Here is a 16,841-nt window from a genome sequence, read left to right as displayed (position 1 = left end):
TGATGGAGAAATGCAATAGCAAAATCATTGTTTCCACGTGTGATTCCAGTTTTGTTTCGTCAGCGTTGTTATTCGGCGCAGAAGAAAAATCATTCGTTGCTGGAGTACCATACTACTCAGTAGAGCTTTTTTGGCGACATGAGTTCCTCTTTTTTTTTCTTTCGTGAACACTTTGAGAGAGTATAAACGTGTTGTCAAGAGAAATTCACTGCCAAGTGGGCGCATTGTGGAAACCGGATTAAACTCAGCTTCAATTTACATCACTGCTGTAGAAAGGTCCCGACGCTCCTGCTTCCGGAGGAAGGACAGTGGTGAGCTCATTATGCAGACCCGGCCTAAAAGTGAGTTAAAGGGCCAGACCAAAGAAATTTGACTTACTCAGATACCGGCAAATGCCCACGGCTGTACGAGTGTTTGTGTTGGCATCCAGGCAGGTTGGAAGAGTAGCAAAACTTATCTCAATTTTTTTCTTCTCAGAGTGAGATTTGAAATACTTGCTGGCCTTTTCACACCTTCCTTCACTTTATAAATTTGGAAATTTTCTTTGCGGAAGGGAGCGTTTCGGCTGAACAGTGGTCTTAAGACTTGTAAGGGCGTAAGCTCTTACTACTTAGTTTTCAATATGGCGGCTAAATCACGTAATCGTAGCCGTAACACCTCAGGTCAGCAGATTGTGACACCCCACCACGTGACCACGCGCGCGTGCAGCCGCCGGGACGGCACGGCGGCCGGATTACATCCTGTACTGCATGGCGTTCTGCTATATATGGACCGTCTGTGACAAAACTGACAAAATTGTGGCCCACCCGCTTAGTGCAGAAGGTTCGGAGTGTGGCAAAGATTTGGCGCAATTCGGCACACAAAGTTGTTAGTCGGGTTGAAGCGCGGTGCTTGTGAGGAATTCATACCGATGACCTTTGTTCCTCGAAGCCGTAATGTGGGGTGACCTTCGGAGGGCCGTGGCGGGCGAGCCATTGGTCGCAGAGGGATGCGGGTGGTACCAAACGAATCGTCGTTTCATGGTATACATGTTGGTATCAAAATTTTTTTAAAAGCACAGGTGAAAACAACTTAGCTAACGCTCTTCATTTGATATCACATTCGCGAATCATTCGTTTAATTTTTTTTCACTGTGTTCAGTTTAAAGGGTTGTCACCAATACTGACTCGTTCAGAAAGCTCGGTCCTATTTGAGCCCTCTGAGAATGCGATCACATCCCATGCTGCAGGCTGTGCAGAGCATTTTTCGTAAACTACGGACAAAGACATCTCAAAACTAAGTGCATCCTAAGGAATAACAGTGTTTATTGTATCGACTAACAACTGTCTACAAGTTCGGGACGCTTTGTTCGTCATTACATGCGGCGTCCGTAGCACAACGTTGTATGCGTATTTTTTTCTCCACTTTTTTTTTACAACAATTTTCTTCAGGCGTCACAACAAGGCCGCAAGCACAACGATCAGAAAAGAAAAGAGAAAAGCGCACAATCACGCACAATGTAAAAAAAAAGCAAGAAAGGCAATACACATTCGAAAAAGGGCCCAAATTTTGTGTTAGACAAGCAATGCCCTTCGGTGACTGTTTGCCACGACACCAAGACATACATGAAGCGAACACGCTCATTCTAGAGTGGTAGCGTTGTGAATCATTTCTTGTTTGCCGTGGACTTCACCATGAATTTGGCAACCTTGTGTTGGAGAAAATAAATTCGACACTAGAGGAAGTGGCTCTTAATAGAATTTAGCAGAGGGGCATTAAATAAGACGAGGTACAGAAAGTGTGTAGAGGTTGCTGGAACCTTGTGGATGTCTCGGAGATTAAAGCCAAAACACAGTTGAGCCGCAAACGCGTTTTTTTTCTAGAAGTAATTAATGAGACTTGTTTAAAATTCCGCGCTTTTGCCTAGTACAAATAACATACCATGCCGTTGTTACTGCGTTATACTTGTTTTCTACAAAAGCTGCTCGTGGGCTTGAAGTGTGGAGCGCACCAATCGTGATTGTTGTTTGTTTCGGAAGGAAGAATTTGAACGACCTTGTTCAGATTTTCTGCATAGTTTCCCGGCATAAAGGAAGAAAATGCACATTTGAAGCTAGCAAGTGATTTCTGTTGATAATGAACTCAGACATTATATGGCATTGCGCGCTTTCAATATTTCTGTTGTTTACTGAGCTATGCGTAAACAGAAGCACGCCCTTCGGACACCAGATTCCGAAAGCGACTTGAAAGCAATTACTCGTTGAAAGTGATAAAAGCCGAAACTGTTTAAAATAACCTTTTCTGTAACTTTTTAAAAACTTGAGACCAAACTGAAAGCAAGACACGACCAATTGATGACGCATCCTTTATCGGTTTCCGAAGCAAAGAACAAGAATATCTCTATAAATGAAAAAAAAAAAACAAAAACAAAACAAACTCTGAGCGTTTGTGGATAAAAAAGAACATAGGAAAAGCCAAGGTTCTCACCCCAGACTTGATGATATGCTCACTGGCTGTGGATGCTACGCATTGGCTGTGTTGGTCTACTGGTTTGGAAAAAACAACTCGCTCGACTAGAAATAGGCTAGGAACTGTAGGGTAAAGTACGCGTGCTTTTGAAGGACTGAACGGGACACTGTCCCGAAAACCCGAAGAATCTAGTACTACAGCAATAGAAGACTGCTAATAAATCGGGCCCAACAAATGAATAAAATGTTAGGCTTCCCAATGTCGTCGCAACTTCCTGCTTTAGATTTAGAGCTGAGTAGTGTTTAAGCGTTTATTTTTTTAGACGAATTCAACTCGCCTTAACACGAACCATGACAAGACTCGAACCCTCAAGACAAGACAGCTGCGAAATATGTTTCGTTTTCCCAGGCGAAATTATCCAGCGTGTACGACGAAATTTGTCCAGAACCCCAACTGCATTAAACAAAGGGTCTTATTTATCGTTAATGAATCAGGTAAAAGCCTGACGGATGAATGTTTCAAAACGTTTAATAAGTACTGCACCGGACGTAAACCGTAATCCCGAATGATAATTAAAACTGGCTTTGTGGTCGCCTTTGAAAGCTAGCTGCGAAACTCCTCGCCGATAAATAAAAGAAACAAGTGGAAGCTCTCTGATTTGCGCTGACTACAAGGGTGTTAAAAATAGAGGGATTTAGCATAGCGCGATCCTCAGCCGCTACCGCGATCCGTTTCAGCGGGGAGCCAGTGCGCATGCGCAGGCTGCCCTGAGGTCGCCAGGTGCTGGCAAGCTGCGCGCACGCCTGCCGCATCGGGACCAATCAGCGCGGGCGCATTGGCGGCGCGGTGAAACGGATCGCGGAAGCGGCCGCGGATTGCAATATGCTAAATCCCTCTAATGTCCGCCTCAAGTGCCTATAAGCGCAGCTGTCGAATTCCAATGGAGGCTATGAACTATCTCACAATGGTACATCGAAATGGCATGTCAGATCCCTCATTAATTATTGGTAGCAAAGTTAAAGGCAAGCCATCAAAGCCAGTAGGCTATGATTTTTTTTTGTAATTAGGTAACAGGCCTTACCTTAGCCAGGGGTTGGAATAAGAACGTTACATTACTCACATCCATGTATGCATGTCACGAAAATTTTCGCTAGCGCTACAAGCGTTGCCGAGCTAAAGCATTTTATTTCGCCTTGTAGTTGAAATGCGCAGTTTGTTGGGAAAAGTAATAAATTTCAGTAGTTAGTCAACAGACAGCCTATGCACAACTTACGGACTATCTGCTTAATTATGTAGTTTTAAAGCCAGCCAGAAAGCCGGAACTCGAGACATAAGAGAGCGAAGGACAAAACTTGGACAAATAACATACCATTTGTTGTTAATCAAGTTGTTAGTCCAGCTGTAGTATTCTGCTCCCCTCCGTCTTGTACTGCATTTTTTTTCTGCCGGTTTCATTTGTCCTAACATGTTTCACCAAGTGACCCATCTTTTAGCTTCGTTCAGATACACAGCATTGTGGTCCTAGCCAAACTCTCCTTTGAGGTGCATTACTCATAATTTGGGGCCAGTTTACCCGGCAGCACCACCTTATTAAAGTTGTAATGATTTATCGTTGATATCCCAAGTGCAACAGTTGTGCGCACACATCGTCGCGGCGTTTCTGCACAGTAATTTCTCCTCCCTCTGAAAGCACAACATAGCAGCAAGTGTTTTTTTCTTTTTCTAACACTTTCTCTGACATGGCGAGGCAAAACAACTTGCAATCACACGGCCTCCTCCAAAACGAGGCAACAGACTGCGTTAGTGACGTGTTGCCCGAAAGCAACGCATGCGTATGCCCTGTCTACAGACGCCGGTAACAGATCGAAAGAAGCACGCGAGCCTGTGTACAGCAGTCTACAAGGGTAGGGCGCAATGGAGTCAATATGCGGCACACTAACACGCAGCGAAGTTGTAGCAACAATAGATGACATCGCGCCACTGAATGTGACACCTGAAACATGTAGCTTTTTTTTTCTGGGTGGACCTTTGTGCGGTGGCGCCGAAACCTGCCGTATAGCCGGTGACACAGTGGCAACGAAGTAGACGAAATTTTTTTTCGAAAAATTTGAGCTCAGTTTTGAAGTGTGGTGAAAATGATAATAGAGTAGAATAAAAAGGGATGAGAGGGGTGAATACTAAACTGTTTTAAAAACCAAGAAGTATCACAGAGACAAAAACGAGACAATAAAAATGGTTGAGTTTGAGAACAACGCGTGCTAATAAATTCATAACTCGAGTAACTGTGTGAAATGAAGGTCAGAAACAGGAATTATTTACCCGCTCCTTCTAGTTAGTCAAGGAGTAAACAAGATGGAGATAAAAAGAATGGTCACGAAAGATATCCCGAGAATGTTGGAGCGTAATTGCCGTCAGTGGAAGCGATTCAACTTGTCGGTCGCTAAAATTACTTTCGTTTTAGAGAAAATTACACGGACAAAGAGAATTAGCATAATAAGCTTACTAATGAACATCAAATTTAAACCATCCCCAGAAATCCAAAAAAAGTCGGAACTTCTGAGCACCGAAGAGAAATACAAAATTTAGATTTGGAGGATGCCTGACTAACGAGAGAGAAAGACAGAATGAGTACTGATCCCTTCAAGCTGCTCTCGAAGCGATGAGATTGCTTAGGATGATTGAGATCCTGCACGGAGCGACGCATCTTCCAGTGCATTGTTCATTAGAACACAGGACAAAGCCTCTTATGTTTCTAATTCCTCACGACCCAACGCTCGTCTGTTTAGCTCGCTCTGGCGTTAACTTTCGAGTCGATGATTATAGGAGGTTGAATAAACGGGGACTTTGTCGCTTGCTCCTAATTAACGGTGCCCTGATGCTGCCACGAAGATAGTTCTCGCATCACATGATGATGTTAACGTTATATTTTGAGCCGCATTATGTTTTAGTTTTCGCAGTTATAAAGCTTTACAGCTATTCAAAAATGTTCTGAAAGTTTGGCAAGTAATAAAAGGAACTGAACAAACTCTATCAGCAGATCAATGTATCAGCCAGCCCTCTGTTGCCATGGCAGATTGTGAATATGATTTCTTTTTTGTCTCCGCCGTGCAAAATTATAGAAAATGTTTTTTTTTTAAAAAGAAATAGCGCTTGTCTGAACATTCCTATCCATCCTTTGTGTTTCCTTCGCGCTATTTTTAATTTACGTCATGAGAGTTGACCAGCCTTCCCAGCTATCCGCTTTACTTAAAGTGAACAAACAAACATCCAGAAGCACACAATGCTTAGTAACTTTGTCACAAAGCCAAATTATTCTATGCCTATCTGCGCTTAACTCAGGTTCTCTTAAGCAAGAAAACTGCGCGACACTCGGCTTCAAGCTAAGTCTCGCGTGCAGGCTTGCCACACACACGTGGGTTTTTAGTACACTTTCCACTTTCCCTGGCCAGCCGGGCTCATCACCTTGAAATAAATCGGAAGAAAGGAAACGTAAACTACTGATTAAGGTGTCAAATGGATAAAATACAACAATGTACAGAATACAACAAGGCATACGGTATGGAAGATCTGACACAAAATCCCACCAGTCACATTAAGAGCGAGCAACTCTGTGTGAGACGCAGTGTCCTAGCTAGGTCACTGTAGAGTATGCTGACAAGCAGCGTCTACCGATCCATCTCATTACGATGTCATGATCCGTGACCATAATTCGATACTGCGATGGCAACGTGCCCTGCGGCCCTAACGTCTCATCAAACACACAGAAGAATATAACGCAATAAAAAGTTGTGGGTACGTCAGTCCGCCAATGTGAAGAATCGCAGATGCAGACCGCCAGCTCGCACGCAGGCTAAAGCACGACCGCACAAAGCTCGCCCTGGATACTTTGCACCAGTTTTCTTGCAAAAAAGTAGGTGCACAACGTCGACACCGGGGGAGTAGAAGCAACACTGGGCAAGCTACGAGGGAATGGACAGTATCGGAGCTGCCTTCAGCGGGTCGACAGCTAGGAGCGGTGGTGGCAGCGGGATATGACGGGGGCGCTCTGCTCGAGCCACGGTTCATGCGGGCCAGGCGACATTCCTGCGTCCCCTGGGCAGCGCGAGATGAGCGCTGGGAAGACACGATAGAGAGGGGACGTGGCGCAGGTCGGGGAGGGCTTAAGAGGAGACAGAGAGAGAGGGCGCTGGCGGCGCAGCCGCTCATGAGCGCGGCAGCGCCCCCTTGCGTGCCATGGCGGCCACGTTGCGCTTGTTCTCGCCGCGGGGCCGGCAGCGCTTCGCGAGGCGCTTAGGCCTGGCCTGGGGCCACGGAGACGTCGCCTGGGACATGTCTGCGGACAAAGGGGGAATAGGGAAGCAGGGAAGACAAGAGATGGGAGGTGTTAGTGAAACATCTTCGAGTTTATACATACATACATACATACATACATACATACATACATACATACATACATACATACATACATACATACATACATACATACATACATACGTACATACGTACATACGTACATACATACATACATACATACATACATACATACATACATACATACATACATACATACATACATACATACATACATACGTACATACATACATACATACATACATACATACATACATACATACATACATACATACGTACATACATACATACGTACATACATACATACATACATACATACATACATACATACATACATACATACGTACATACATACATACATACATACATACATACATACATACATACATACATACATACATACATACATACATACATACATACGTACCGAACATAGCTGATATGTGAGCTACGAAGCAAGAGCTGTTATGCCCCCGCACCTAAAAATAATAATCAGTCCTTTACGACAAAAGTGTTCGCCCCTCCGTATGTGGTTCTAAGCGGGTTCTGACCCACACTGAAAGCCAGTTAAAACAGGGACATGTTATGCCAGTGCACTAACTGGAAAACTGTGTTGGAGACAATTGAGCTTTTTGTTTTTCTTGCGCTTTCACCGTGAAGTAAGACAGCGACCGCTGAGTGACCGTACTCGACACTTTGCGCATCGGATCGTTTTGATAAAACGAGGGCATGCGTAGTCACGACGCGACCACCACACCTGGGGACAGCTTGCACCTATACTGACCAGAGTGCTTCAGCTCAAGTACTGGGTTACGCAAGGAATTCTGTCTCGTCACACGACATTACCGTGTGTACGATCCGTTCACCAAAATATTGGACAAGCGATACTTGCATAACATGTAGTGGGTGTTATTTGTTGATCAGACCCACCTCAACACTAGGCAATCTTGAAAATCAAACTAAGCCACCGAAATGGAGTTGCGTGTCGACGTGTAATTTGAAGTTGAGAAAGTGATTAAACGGTCGTCAGCCGCGCTACCTGCGCCACAAGGCTTGTTTGCTTTGCGAGCCGTTCCCGAAGCCTTTCATTTTCTCATCGCAGTAGCTGGTATGTAGGTGTCGGGCTGCAGAAGCTGACTTCCCGTTTTGTGTATGATCCTTTTACACGATGCATTTCAAGTTTTGTCGTGCAGCAACCACTCTCCTTGTGTCGAAACCTGACCGCTTATGAAGCAAAATTCGTGGAAACCAACGAGCTAATTAACGCTTTCGCCGCTAGCAACGCAAGTAACCGGCTTACCTTAGTTTCCTTTCCTTAATTAAAATACAGCTTTTTTATACATTTATATACAACATTCGGGACACGTCAGATGCATACGGTTTCAGGCTTTAAGGCATTAATCTTGGCTTGCGGAGATTCTGTGCCTTTGGAAACCTTGCGTGGTACACTTGAAAGAGGGTGTGTCCTCAAAACTTCGTGGGATGACTGAAACATGTCGCTGAAGATGCAGTAGTCCGATACAACTCAAGAACCCTCTTCCAGCCAATGGTGTCAGCCGATTCTCATGACCCTGATAGCGTGACAATGCTGGGAACGGTGCAACAATGGAGAGAGGGGACTATCCCCGACCACAGAGAGAAAGGACTGCCCCATTTAATCTCCCACTCATTGCTTTGTCACACTAGCAGGCTAATGAAAATCGGCCGACGCCATGGCTGGAAGGGGGTTCTTCGACGGGGAAAGGCGACTGCGTTCTTGAATTGTATCCGACTATAGTCATCTACAGAACTCTAGTGAAGCGTCATCTTAATGAAAAGCTCGAAGCATTGCCTCGAGCTGTGGTATTGTGTGATTGTCGTTATCAGTTAGTCAAGTGGCTGGCGAGAGATCACATGTTGCAACCATATCAGTGCGAAAACACAGCGAGGTGTGGCATGCGCTTCACAATTCCGAGGAGTTAATTTTTCAGTACGGTGTGAGATATGTCGAGCTTTTTCTTTCGAGAAATTACTTGAGTTACGGATAATACTGCCTCATACTGAAATTATTGAGAGGAAAGGAACAGGCTGGACGGCGAGGGGGCAAGGAAGCCGTAACATGCAAGGACATAGCGACTGTTTTTTTTCTTCTTTTAGAGTAAATGTATTGTAGGAGATGCAGGCGTGCTCAAGAGGCTCTAACTACTTAAGGCATTGCTTGAAAAACAATAAATATGTGCACACGTGCAGCCTTCGTAAAAAAATGTGCCGCTCAACAGGTTTGATAATAAGCCGTGTACTGGGCCTCTCTAACACCACTGCAACCTGTAAGCCCGGCAAGGTTGAGGAAAAGTTTATTTTCATTTAGAGCGAGTTGGAATGCTAGCTACGCATAACGAGCCGCACTGTGTTGCCCAGAAGCAAACAAGCGGACTCTACGTTTTTCGACAGTCTATGTCACTACTACGCTGATGTTAACATAGTGTCGAAGCTTAACGGACAACCCCGCATTTTTTATTTTTGACCGATGCACATTTTACTGAAATTTCCGCTTTAGGCTATCCGGAGTGTTCTGATCCTTTGGCCTGAACTTCGCAACCAAGACGCTTTTCGTTTTGGCACAAGTAAATTTTAAGTTTTCCATTTTTGTGGCCTCTATCGGGGCTATTTCTACAGGAAAACCTTGCTGTGTGACGTCACGAGCTGCCTGCCAGTAGATATTTGATCAGAGTTTGCTGAAAAATAAGAATATCGAGCTTTTTTTTTTTACCATTTGAGAGAAATAATGACCGACGCTGTCACTTAGTCTTCACTTAGTTTTTTTGATGGTATCCTTGACATCATACTTTGGTCAAAGGCCACATCCGGTTTCCTGGTTCTTGCTGTTTTATGATTGTTTTACTCATTATTTGGAGAAAGTATTCATCGAACTAAGACAGGGAAGTCAAAGAAATAAATATAATGCGATAGTCAACTCAAAATGCTTGAAAATTCTCTGGAGTCCCCCTAAAATATGCGCAAATCAGGGACGTGGAACACATTTAACAAATTTCTGATTTGCGCTCCCGTGAGGAACGTGGCACTCAAGCACCAAACAGTACTGGAAACACAAAGTGTACGCAGGAATACTAAAAATATGTTGTAAGACAGACAATTGGGCTTTGATGCCACAGCGGCCAGTGCCGACGAAGGAGAGAAAGCAGACGGAAAACGAGGCCGACGAAGTTCAGTTTGGCGCTCACGAACGCTTGGCTGCTGAACTGCGCTGTGCTAACAAAGTTTGTGGCCGTCCACATTTCTTGTTTGATTTGTGTCTTTACAATATATTCAATACAATTTAATACATAGAAAATCCACAGAGAAAATTTTCAACCGTTGTTTTCAGCAAACTATGCATAAAAGTGGGTGAAGAATTAAATATAAAGGAGCGCAAAGAAAGTGACGACAGGGAATGACGGCAACACAAGCGCCCTTTTTATGGCGATTAGGGAAACCAATACGGCTAGTTTGGTTAAGTCATAGTCAGACTTGTACGTAACGCGTTACAAGTAGTATATTAATTGTAATAAATTGCGTTTTCTTTAAAATTTGCACTTCATTAACAACTTTTTGAAAAGAGTTAAGTTCTCGGTAACCCAAACATCCTTTTCAGTAATCGATTACTAGTAATGTTTAAATTCATTTTTTCTTTCTGAAAACAAGTCGTAGCCAACGGTATCACCCCGAAAATCTGAACTCGATGGACAAAACTGGTGTAGGACAGAATCTTCTCGCTAGTGTGGAAGTTATAGTTACCCTTACCTCGCGTTACAGCGGCAACAGTCAAGCTACGGAGAAGCCGCGCGCGCGAGTATATGTCGGATCAGCCTGCATTTGACTAGACGCGTGTTTAACACTTCGCATTTCGAATTTCACCACGACAGCACCTGTTTTTTGCCTTGGGACCTCCTACTGTGTACAAATTGCATGCTATCACTATGTATAAAAATAAATAAAATTTGATTGGAATGTCACGTTTAGTGAGCTTGGGCTTTTTGTAGCGTTAGAGCGCGAAGAACAGCGGAGCTAGGCACTTCGTTTAACTTCGAGATTGTCACTCCCTTCCCTACGGCGCGTACATAAAGATGCTCTTCAGTGTCGCTACTAATGTGCTAAACCAGGTAGACGCGCGAAAGCACGTGTTTAGCCTGGTTGGCTAATGGTTTTGCTTTACTGGGTCGTCGACACGCCTGGCGACGATATTAGACTCAGGTTAAGCTCTGGTCGAGGTTAAGCTGATCTGATCTGTTTGCGGCGCAGATGGAAGTTGATGAACACGACGACGTGCAATGCACAGCGCGAGAGTGTTGCAGTTAAACACGAGGCGTGATCGGCTGCGGCGGAAGTATAGTGCCCTTGTGCAGCAGCCAGCGAAGCTGATCTGTTCGCGCTGCCGCGGGTTCAAAACCCAGTCGCGGCAATATTTATTTCTGCACGGGCCGTTGCTATGCTAGGTTTTGCCAAGGTCACTGCCAAGGTGAAGCTTCACAGAAACTAGATGAGCCCATTAGACCTCGTGATTTAGTGCTTTCGCACTAAATAGCCGAAGAAAATATCGAAAAACAACTAAAGGTGAGGTTACCAACGTATGTGCGGAAACAGACTATAGATCAACCAAGCTGAACCGGGTGTTGGTGGTGGCGGTGTGAATGAACAGGCGGGATTAACCTTACAGTGGCCTCTCGGCAATTACACCGCCTGAGGCAATGTTCAGCTCACTCTTGTCCCTGTATATTTTTGCTATGTTTATAAAAGGGGGACGTAGAATAACTTAATAGTAATCAATCACTTCTCTGTAATTGTTCAGTTAATTTCCGTGCGCTGTAGATGACCAGTGAAATCAGTTACATTTCGGACAAAGTAATCAGTTAATTGTTTTCAGTACCGTGAACAAGACAGGTTGTAGTAAAAAAAAAAGGACAGCCCGATGTATAAGAAATTCATTGTGCTAACGTGACAAGATGGTTAAATCAGCAGGGATTCATCGTGAAGGAGCACAAACATGACGGCGACTTACAAAGAAGACAACAACACTGGTGCGCTCCTTCATGATGAATATCTACCAAGTTGCCCAACTTGTCACTTTAGTGAAGATCAAGAATTTCGGATTTTCAGTTTTTTTGTAAGCCCAGTGCAACAGCCGAACTTTTCACTCCACAAAGCAAAAAATAAGACAGGAAATTCACGCCGTCTCGTCATCAGTTCGTCATCGTACAGAACTGCATGACAGTGAAATCAACATTACGACAAAGATCTGCGCTGCTGAATGATTTTCTAAGCTTTCTTTGTAATCGCATGCTGGAAAGCTGCTGCGCTTGACATTAAAACAAAAAAAAAAAAAAGGTGGCACGAGTGCCGATTTTATCCGTTTGGTCTACAATTGCAAGCTCAATGTTATGCTGGTGTGTTGCCATGTGAAGCAGCCTCTCACCAGCTCCAAGCAGGGGCCGACGATAGTTGAAAGGTGGAAGCCTTCCCGTTCTTGCCAGGTGGCCCAGGTTCCGTTTGACTTCTTCCAGTGACGGCACCAGCAGAATATCTTCCACATCCTGCGTCACGGTGCAGAGCCTACTTTCAACATGCTCAAGAAAATCAATGTTTATGCAAAACAAAACTTATTTATGGTTCGATTGATCGTTTGACGGAAGACATGGACCTAGGGTCAATCTCAATATCACCTGTTCGACCGCCATGCAGCGAATTAGTACAGACAGTTGATTCTGGAGGGCATCCAGCTTATTATGACCCCGGTGCCTGCCCCAGGATCAGTTGCCATGATGGGAAATTGCACACGGCTATTCTCATAGTTTTTTTTTTTTTTTGGTTTCCGTGCGGCTCATGCGGAAACCACATAGAACACATGGGGTCCATAAGAGTATACGGGAAATACGTGCGGATAAATCGAAATACACACGGACTCCATATCATACTATACGTAACATTACACATGAAAATCACGTAAACACCGAACGCAAATCATACGGAAACCATGCACGAAACGAGTGGAAACCATACAGATTTCCGCATATTACCCGTATCACACGTACTCCATATTCTCATAATTTCACACGCGTGGCTCATATGGAACGTTTCAGTGGTGGTCCGGTTTAGCTTTTCAGCAGCCGAGACGTTAATGCGAGAGTTCATGGTTACGACTGACTACGAAGGCTTCACTCTTTTCATCCCAAGGAATGTCCCACACAAAGTGCACAAAACCGTCTCGGCGGAAGGGAGTAAATAGCGTGCATATATACCTCGTCGTCTTGGTCGACGCAGTCGGGTGTGTCGGAGGCGGCCTCGTCCTCTGGCACGAATTCCTCCTCGTCCGCGCTGGCCTCGTGGGCCTGAGAGCCCGAGAAGCGACGCAAAAACTCGGCCCTGGTTCCCCGCTCCGCTGAGGGCGCCGCCACTGCGACCGGAGGCAGCCAGCCATTGCGCGCCAGGGCGGCCACGTTGCGTTTGGCGCGGCTCTGCTGCTGCTGCTGCTGCTCTCCGGACCGCTGCTGCTCTTCGCGCTGTGCTCCCTCGTGCTGCTGCCGCCGCCCTGGGCCGCTAGAGACGTCTCTACGCATGCGCATTGAAGGCACGAACGAGAACCTGCGAGGAGCCACGAGAACGGAGCCGGACCGGGCGTTAGGCGGGAACCGACACGACATGCGTGTTCCTGCGGACGCACTACGCTTATGGCGGCGGGGAAGAGAGGATTTACAATGGACCGTCTTCTACACCTGACTGCTTAGGAATAACGGCACAATGTCTACAAGTTGTTTGTAACGCCACGTCTTGTACAGTGTAGTGTCTTATACTGCTTGATATCAGGACAGCGCTCGTATTGACTGTTGGAGGCTTGGTTGAGGCTTGGTCGGATAATTGGTTGGTTGCGAAAACGACAAACTGCAGCAAGCGACCAAGCAAAAATACTATTTACGCGCGTTTTAGGACCTATACGGCTTCCATGACAACAGTCAAGAAACCGGAAACACGGGGTTGCTTCTAGAACGAGGAATCGGCATCGCAAGAGGCATTGCACATTTCCCCAATGGTTCAGCTGAAGTGCTGATGACGACTTCAGAGAAGAGTACCGGCACGTTAACAAAGGAACGACGACGGCTTTCTTCGAGGAAATATCCGACGTTTCCGACGCGTTCGCCCTCTCCGACTGAGTGCCAGAAGAATTGCCGAATGAAGATCACAAGCACGCCTTCGACATAAACCCAGCACTGTCCCGGAACAAGACCAGATCCGCAATCTGCTTCGAAGCTACAGCGAGTGCTTCTCGTCATCGCCGAAGCTCTTATAAACGCCGATTGCCAAGCATCGCATTGTAACAGACCAGCACACCTGACGTCTTCGCCAAAGCCGCTACCCTGTCTCACCACGAGAACGACAAGCCATCCGGGATCAAGTGGAAGAAATGTTTCGCGACGTCATCCAGCCATTGAAAAGCCCCTAGGAGGAACCGGTTGTTCTAGTGAAGAAAAAAGACGGCGCACTTTTATTCTGCGTCGATTATCGCCGCTTGAACAGCATAACGAAGAAGGACATCTACGCCGCACCTCCACCAGATGTCACGCAGTGGTGACGGGAGTTCAGACAGTGAGCAAGACAGCTAAAAGCGCTTCAAAAAGTAAACTGTGTATTGGGCTGACCTGCGCCCACAATAGATTGAATAGCACGGCTGGGGCGAAAGCAACAAGCGTGCTCGGCGGTCGTCGAACGGAATGCCGCCGCTCTCGGAAGAGCTCAATTTAAAGCTGATAGCGAACTTTCCAGATACGGCGAGCATAGTTACTATAACAGTCTGGAACAACCTTGAACCGGTTCCACCTGGATGCGATCAATCGAGATAAATCTGGTCGCGTCTTGCATCGCAAACAAAGCGATAAACCGGCGTGTCGGCACCTCTAAAAAAAAACAAAACAAACAGTACAAAAATTCACGGCAATTTTGAGCCGCTTTTGTCAGTGGCAGCATTTTTTTTTGTTTCCACAGCCGTACCTGACCAGCCATAACTTCGTCCAACTCTTGACTGCTTAAAGCGGTGCTGCTTCTGAGCCAAACGCTGAGAGTGAAAAAACGTTCTTGCTTCTTACTAGGCGCTGGCGAGTGACTGACGTCACGAGAGGGTTGTTGAGCGCCACTACGGATAGGCTACTAGCACTATCCGGCGTTTGAAAAACGCAGCGCCAGATGCGATTAGGCGATGTATCGGCCAAGTTGGAAAAAAAAATGTGGTGAAGCCGGAGCAGGATTCCACATTTCCATGCTCTCTTCCCTCCTTTTTCATCATGCGAACTAGATTCAACAAATCTTGAGCTCTATCTTATACAACGTAACTCCTATCCCTGGATGAAGATTTTTTCGCATTGAAATTAGCGCTTTACTTTTTTGCTTTATTTTTCGAGCACATAAGATGTTTCTCTCCCCATAGCTATTTTATTAATTTCTACCTAAGTTTTGAGGTTTCTACCTAAACTGCTGTAGTCTACCGCTTCTCCATTTCTATTTAGTAATTTTTTTCGAACAGATGGCCGGATACGCATTCAACTCAGCTGCGTATGACAGTTGGTTAATACTTTCTCCGCGTGCTGAAACGAAGGCATCTCACTTTCGCAGGAACGCTAGCGTTGTCTGTATTAGGCGTAATCGCCTCGCTCGGATACATGCAGAGCAAGTGGTGAGTTCTGTTCAAGAAGTTGTCTGTACGATGTGGACGATATGTTGAAGGAACCCAAAAGGGTTAAAAAATAATATTACGGCGTGGACAGTGCATGACACAAGGATGCACGCAATCATTCGCTTGCGATACAAACATACTAAATTCAGGCGCAAATGCATGCACTATAGCCGACTCGCACGTTCGGCTCATTCAGCGCAAGCTGGTGTTTGTTCCCAGGCCCATGCCCAGTAACATGGTATATTAGATATTAGATCGGCAGGATGAATCCACAAGTTGCAGAGATGCACCAAACTGAATTCATTAGGAAACGTACGTGGCGCGGGACATTCAGCGGTAGCTCTGTTGTAAGATTGTCACCATGACCTTCCCGGCTTCTGACTTTCGGGAGCCCTCGGAGCCCCCACTGCGGCGTCCCCCATAGCCCAGGTGCAAAGTTCGGGACATTAAACCGCATCATACCACACCGGGAGGCGAAGTACATACAAGCGAGGTTTATTTAGTCGCGCTTTACTTTCGCCATCTGAAGACGGTAATCTTCAGACCGACTTAATATTTCAACAATCTTCATAATAATTTAAGCTATACGATGTCTGGTGCTGGCATGCAGGTGCTCTCTACAGCTGTGGTAAAATAAAAGGACCTGGCGCAATAGTGAAAATTGAAAGACTGCTGAAACGAAGCAGGGCGGATTAGCGTTACTGGGCTGGGTGTATTTCTCTATTTAGCGAGGAACCTTGAGAGTTTTCTTTGGCCCTAGGCATTTGGTATTTATGCATCGATTAGGTTGGGAATCGAAATGATGCTTTGATGCTGTGTGCAGCAAATGCATATAAGGAAAGGGTGTCTGCATGGCCATGGAAGGGAAGGCGGGAGGGTCTCTCGGTGCCGCGCAGTGTTGATTATTGCAGTAATTTGTGCCACAAAAGGTAGATGATAGGAGACACGGCCGGGCCTGAGCTCAAACGTAATATCAAATCAATGAGCTTAATTGTCTTCTGCAAGACGGTATATTTGAGGAATGGTTTTTTCAGCCTATTCCAAAAATTTCTTTTTTTGCGTGGCATACTTGTCTGCTTTCATTCTTTGCTCATAATTTTGTGCTTATAGCTGTTAATCTGTCTCATTGCATTGCTGTAACCTACTGATTTGCGCAAGCCATACTTTTGTTCACATTTTGTATTAGTGACTGCTGTTCCTTTTTTCTTATTTTGTCTATTGTGCCCCACTACTCCCCTCTGTAATGCCCTCGAGCCCTGGGTAATGAAATAAATAAATAAATAAATAAATAAATAAATAAATAAATAAATAAATAAATAAATAAATA

At 45.3% G+C, this 16,841-nt stretch overlaps 1 protein-coding gene across 2 annotated transcripts in view; it reads right to left on the bottom strand.

Annotated features, from left to right (window-relative positions):
* Positions 1-1,276: 1,276 nt before the first annotated feature.
* Nplp1 (Neuropeptide-like precursor 1) overlaps positions 1,277-16,841 on the bottom strand; it is a 138,096-nt gene continuing 122,531 nt past the window's right edge. For both annotated transcript variants that reach the window (XM_077654673.1, XM_077654674.1), the window contains exons 3-5: positions 13,092-13,434; positions 12,269-12,386; positions 1,277-6,781 (exon numbers count right to left, since the gene is read on the bottom strand). In XM_077654673.1, coding sequence (XP_077510799.1) covers positions 6,651-6,781; positions 12,269-12,386; positions 13,092-13,434 — 592 coding nt within the window. In that variant the 3' untranslated portion in view covers positions 1,277-6,650. The remainder of the gene's footprint in view (positions 6,782-12,268; positions 12,387-13,091; positions 13,435-16,841) is intronic.

The sequence above is a fragment of the Amblyomma americanum genome, chromosome 2 (genome assembly GCF_052857255.1).
Source record: "Amblyomma americanum isolate KBUSLIRL-KWMA chromosome 2, ASM5285725v1, whole genome shotgun sequence".
In the NCBI taxonomy this organism is placed as follows: domain Eukaryota; kingdom Metazoa; phylum Arthropoda; class Arachnida; order Ixodida; family Ixodidae; genus Amblyomma; species Amblyomma americanum.
This window is presented reverse-complemented; position numbering and strand designations above follow the sequence as displayed.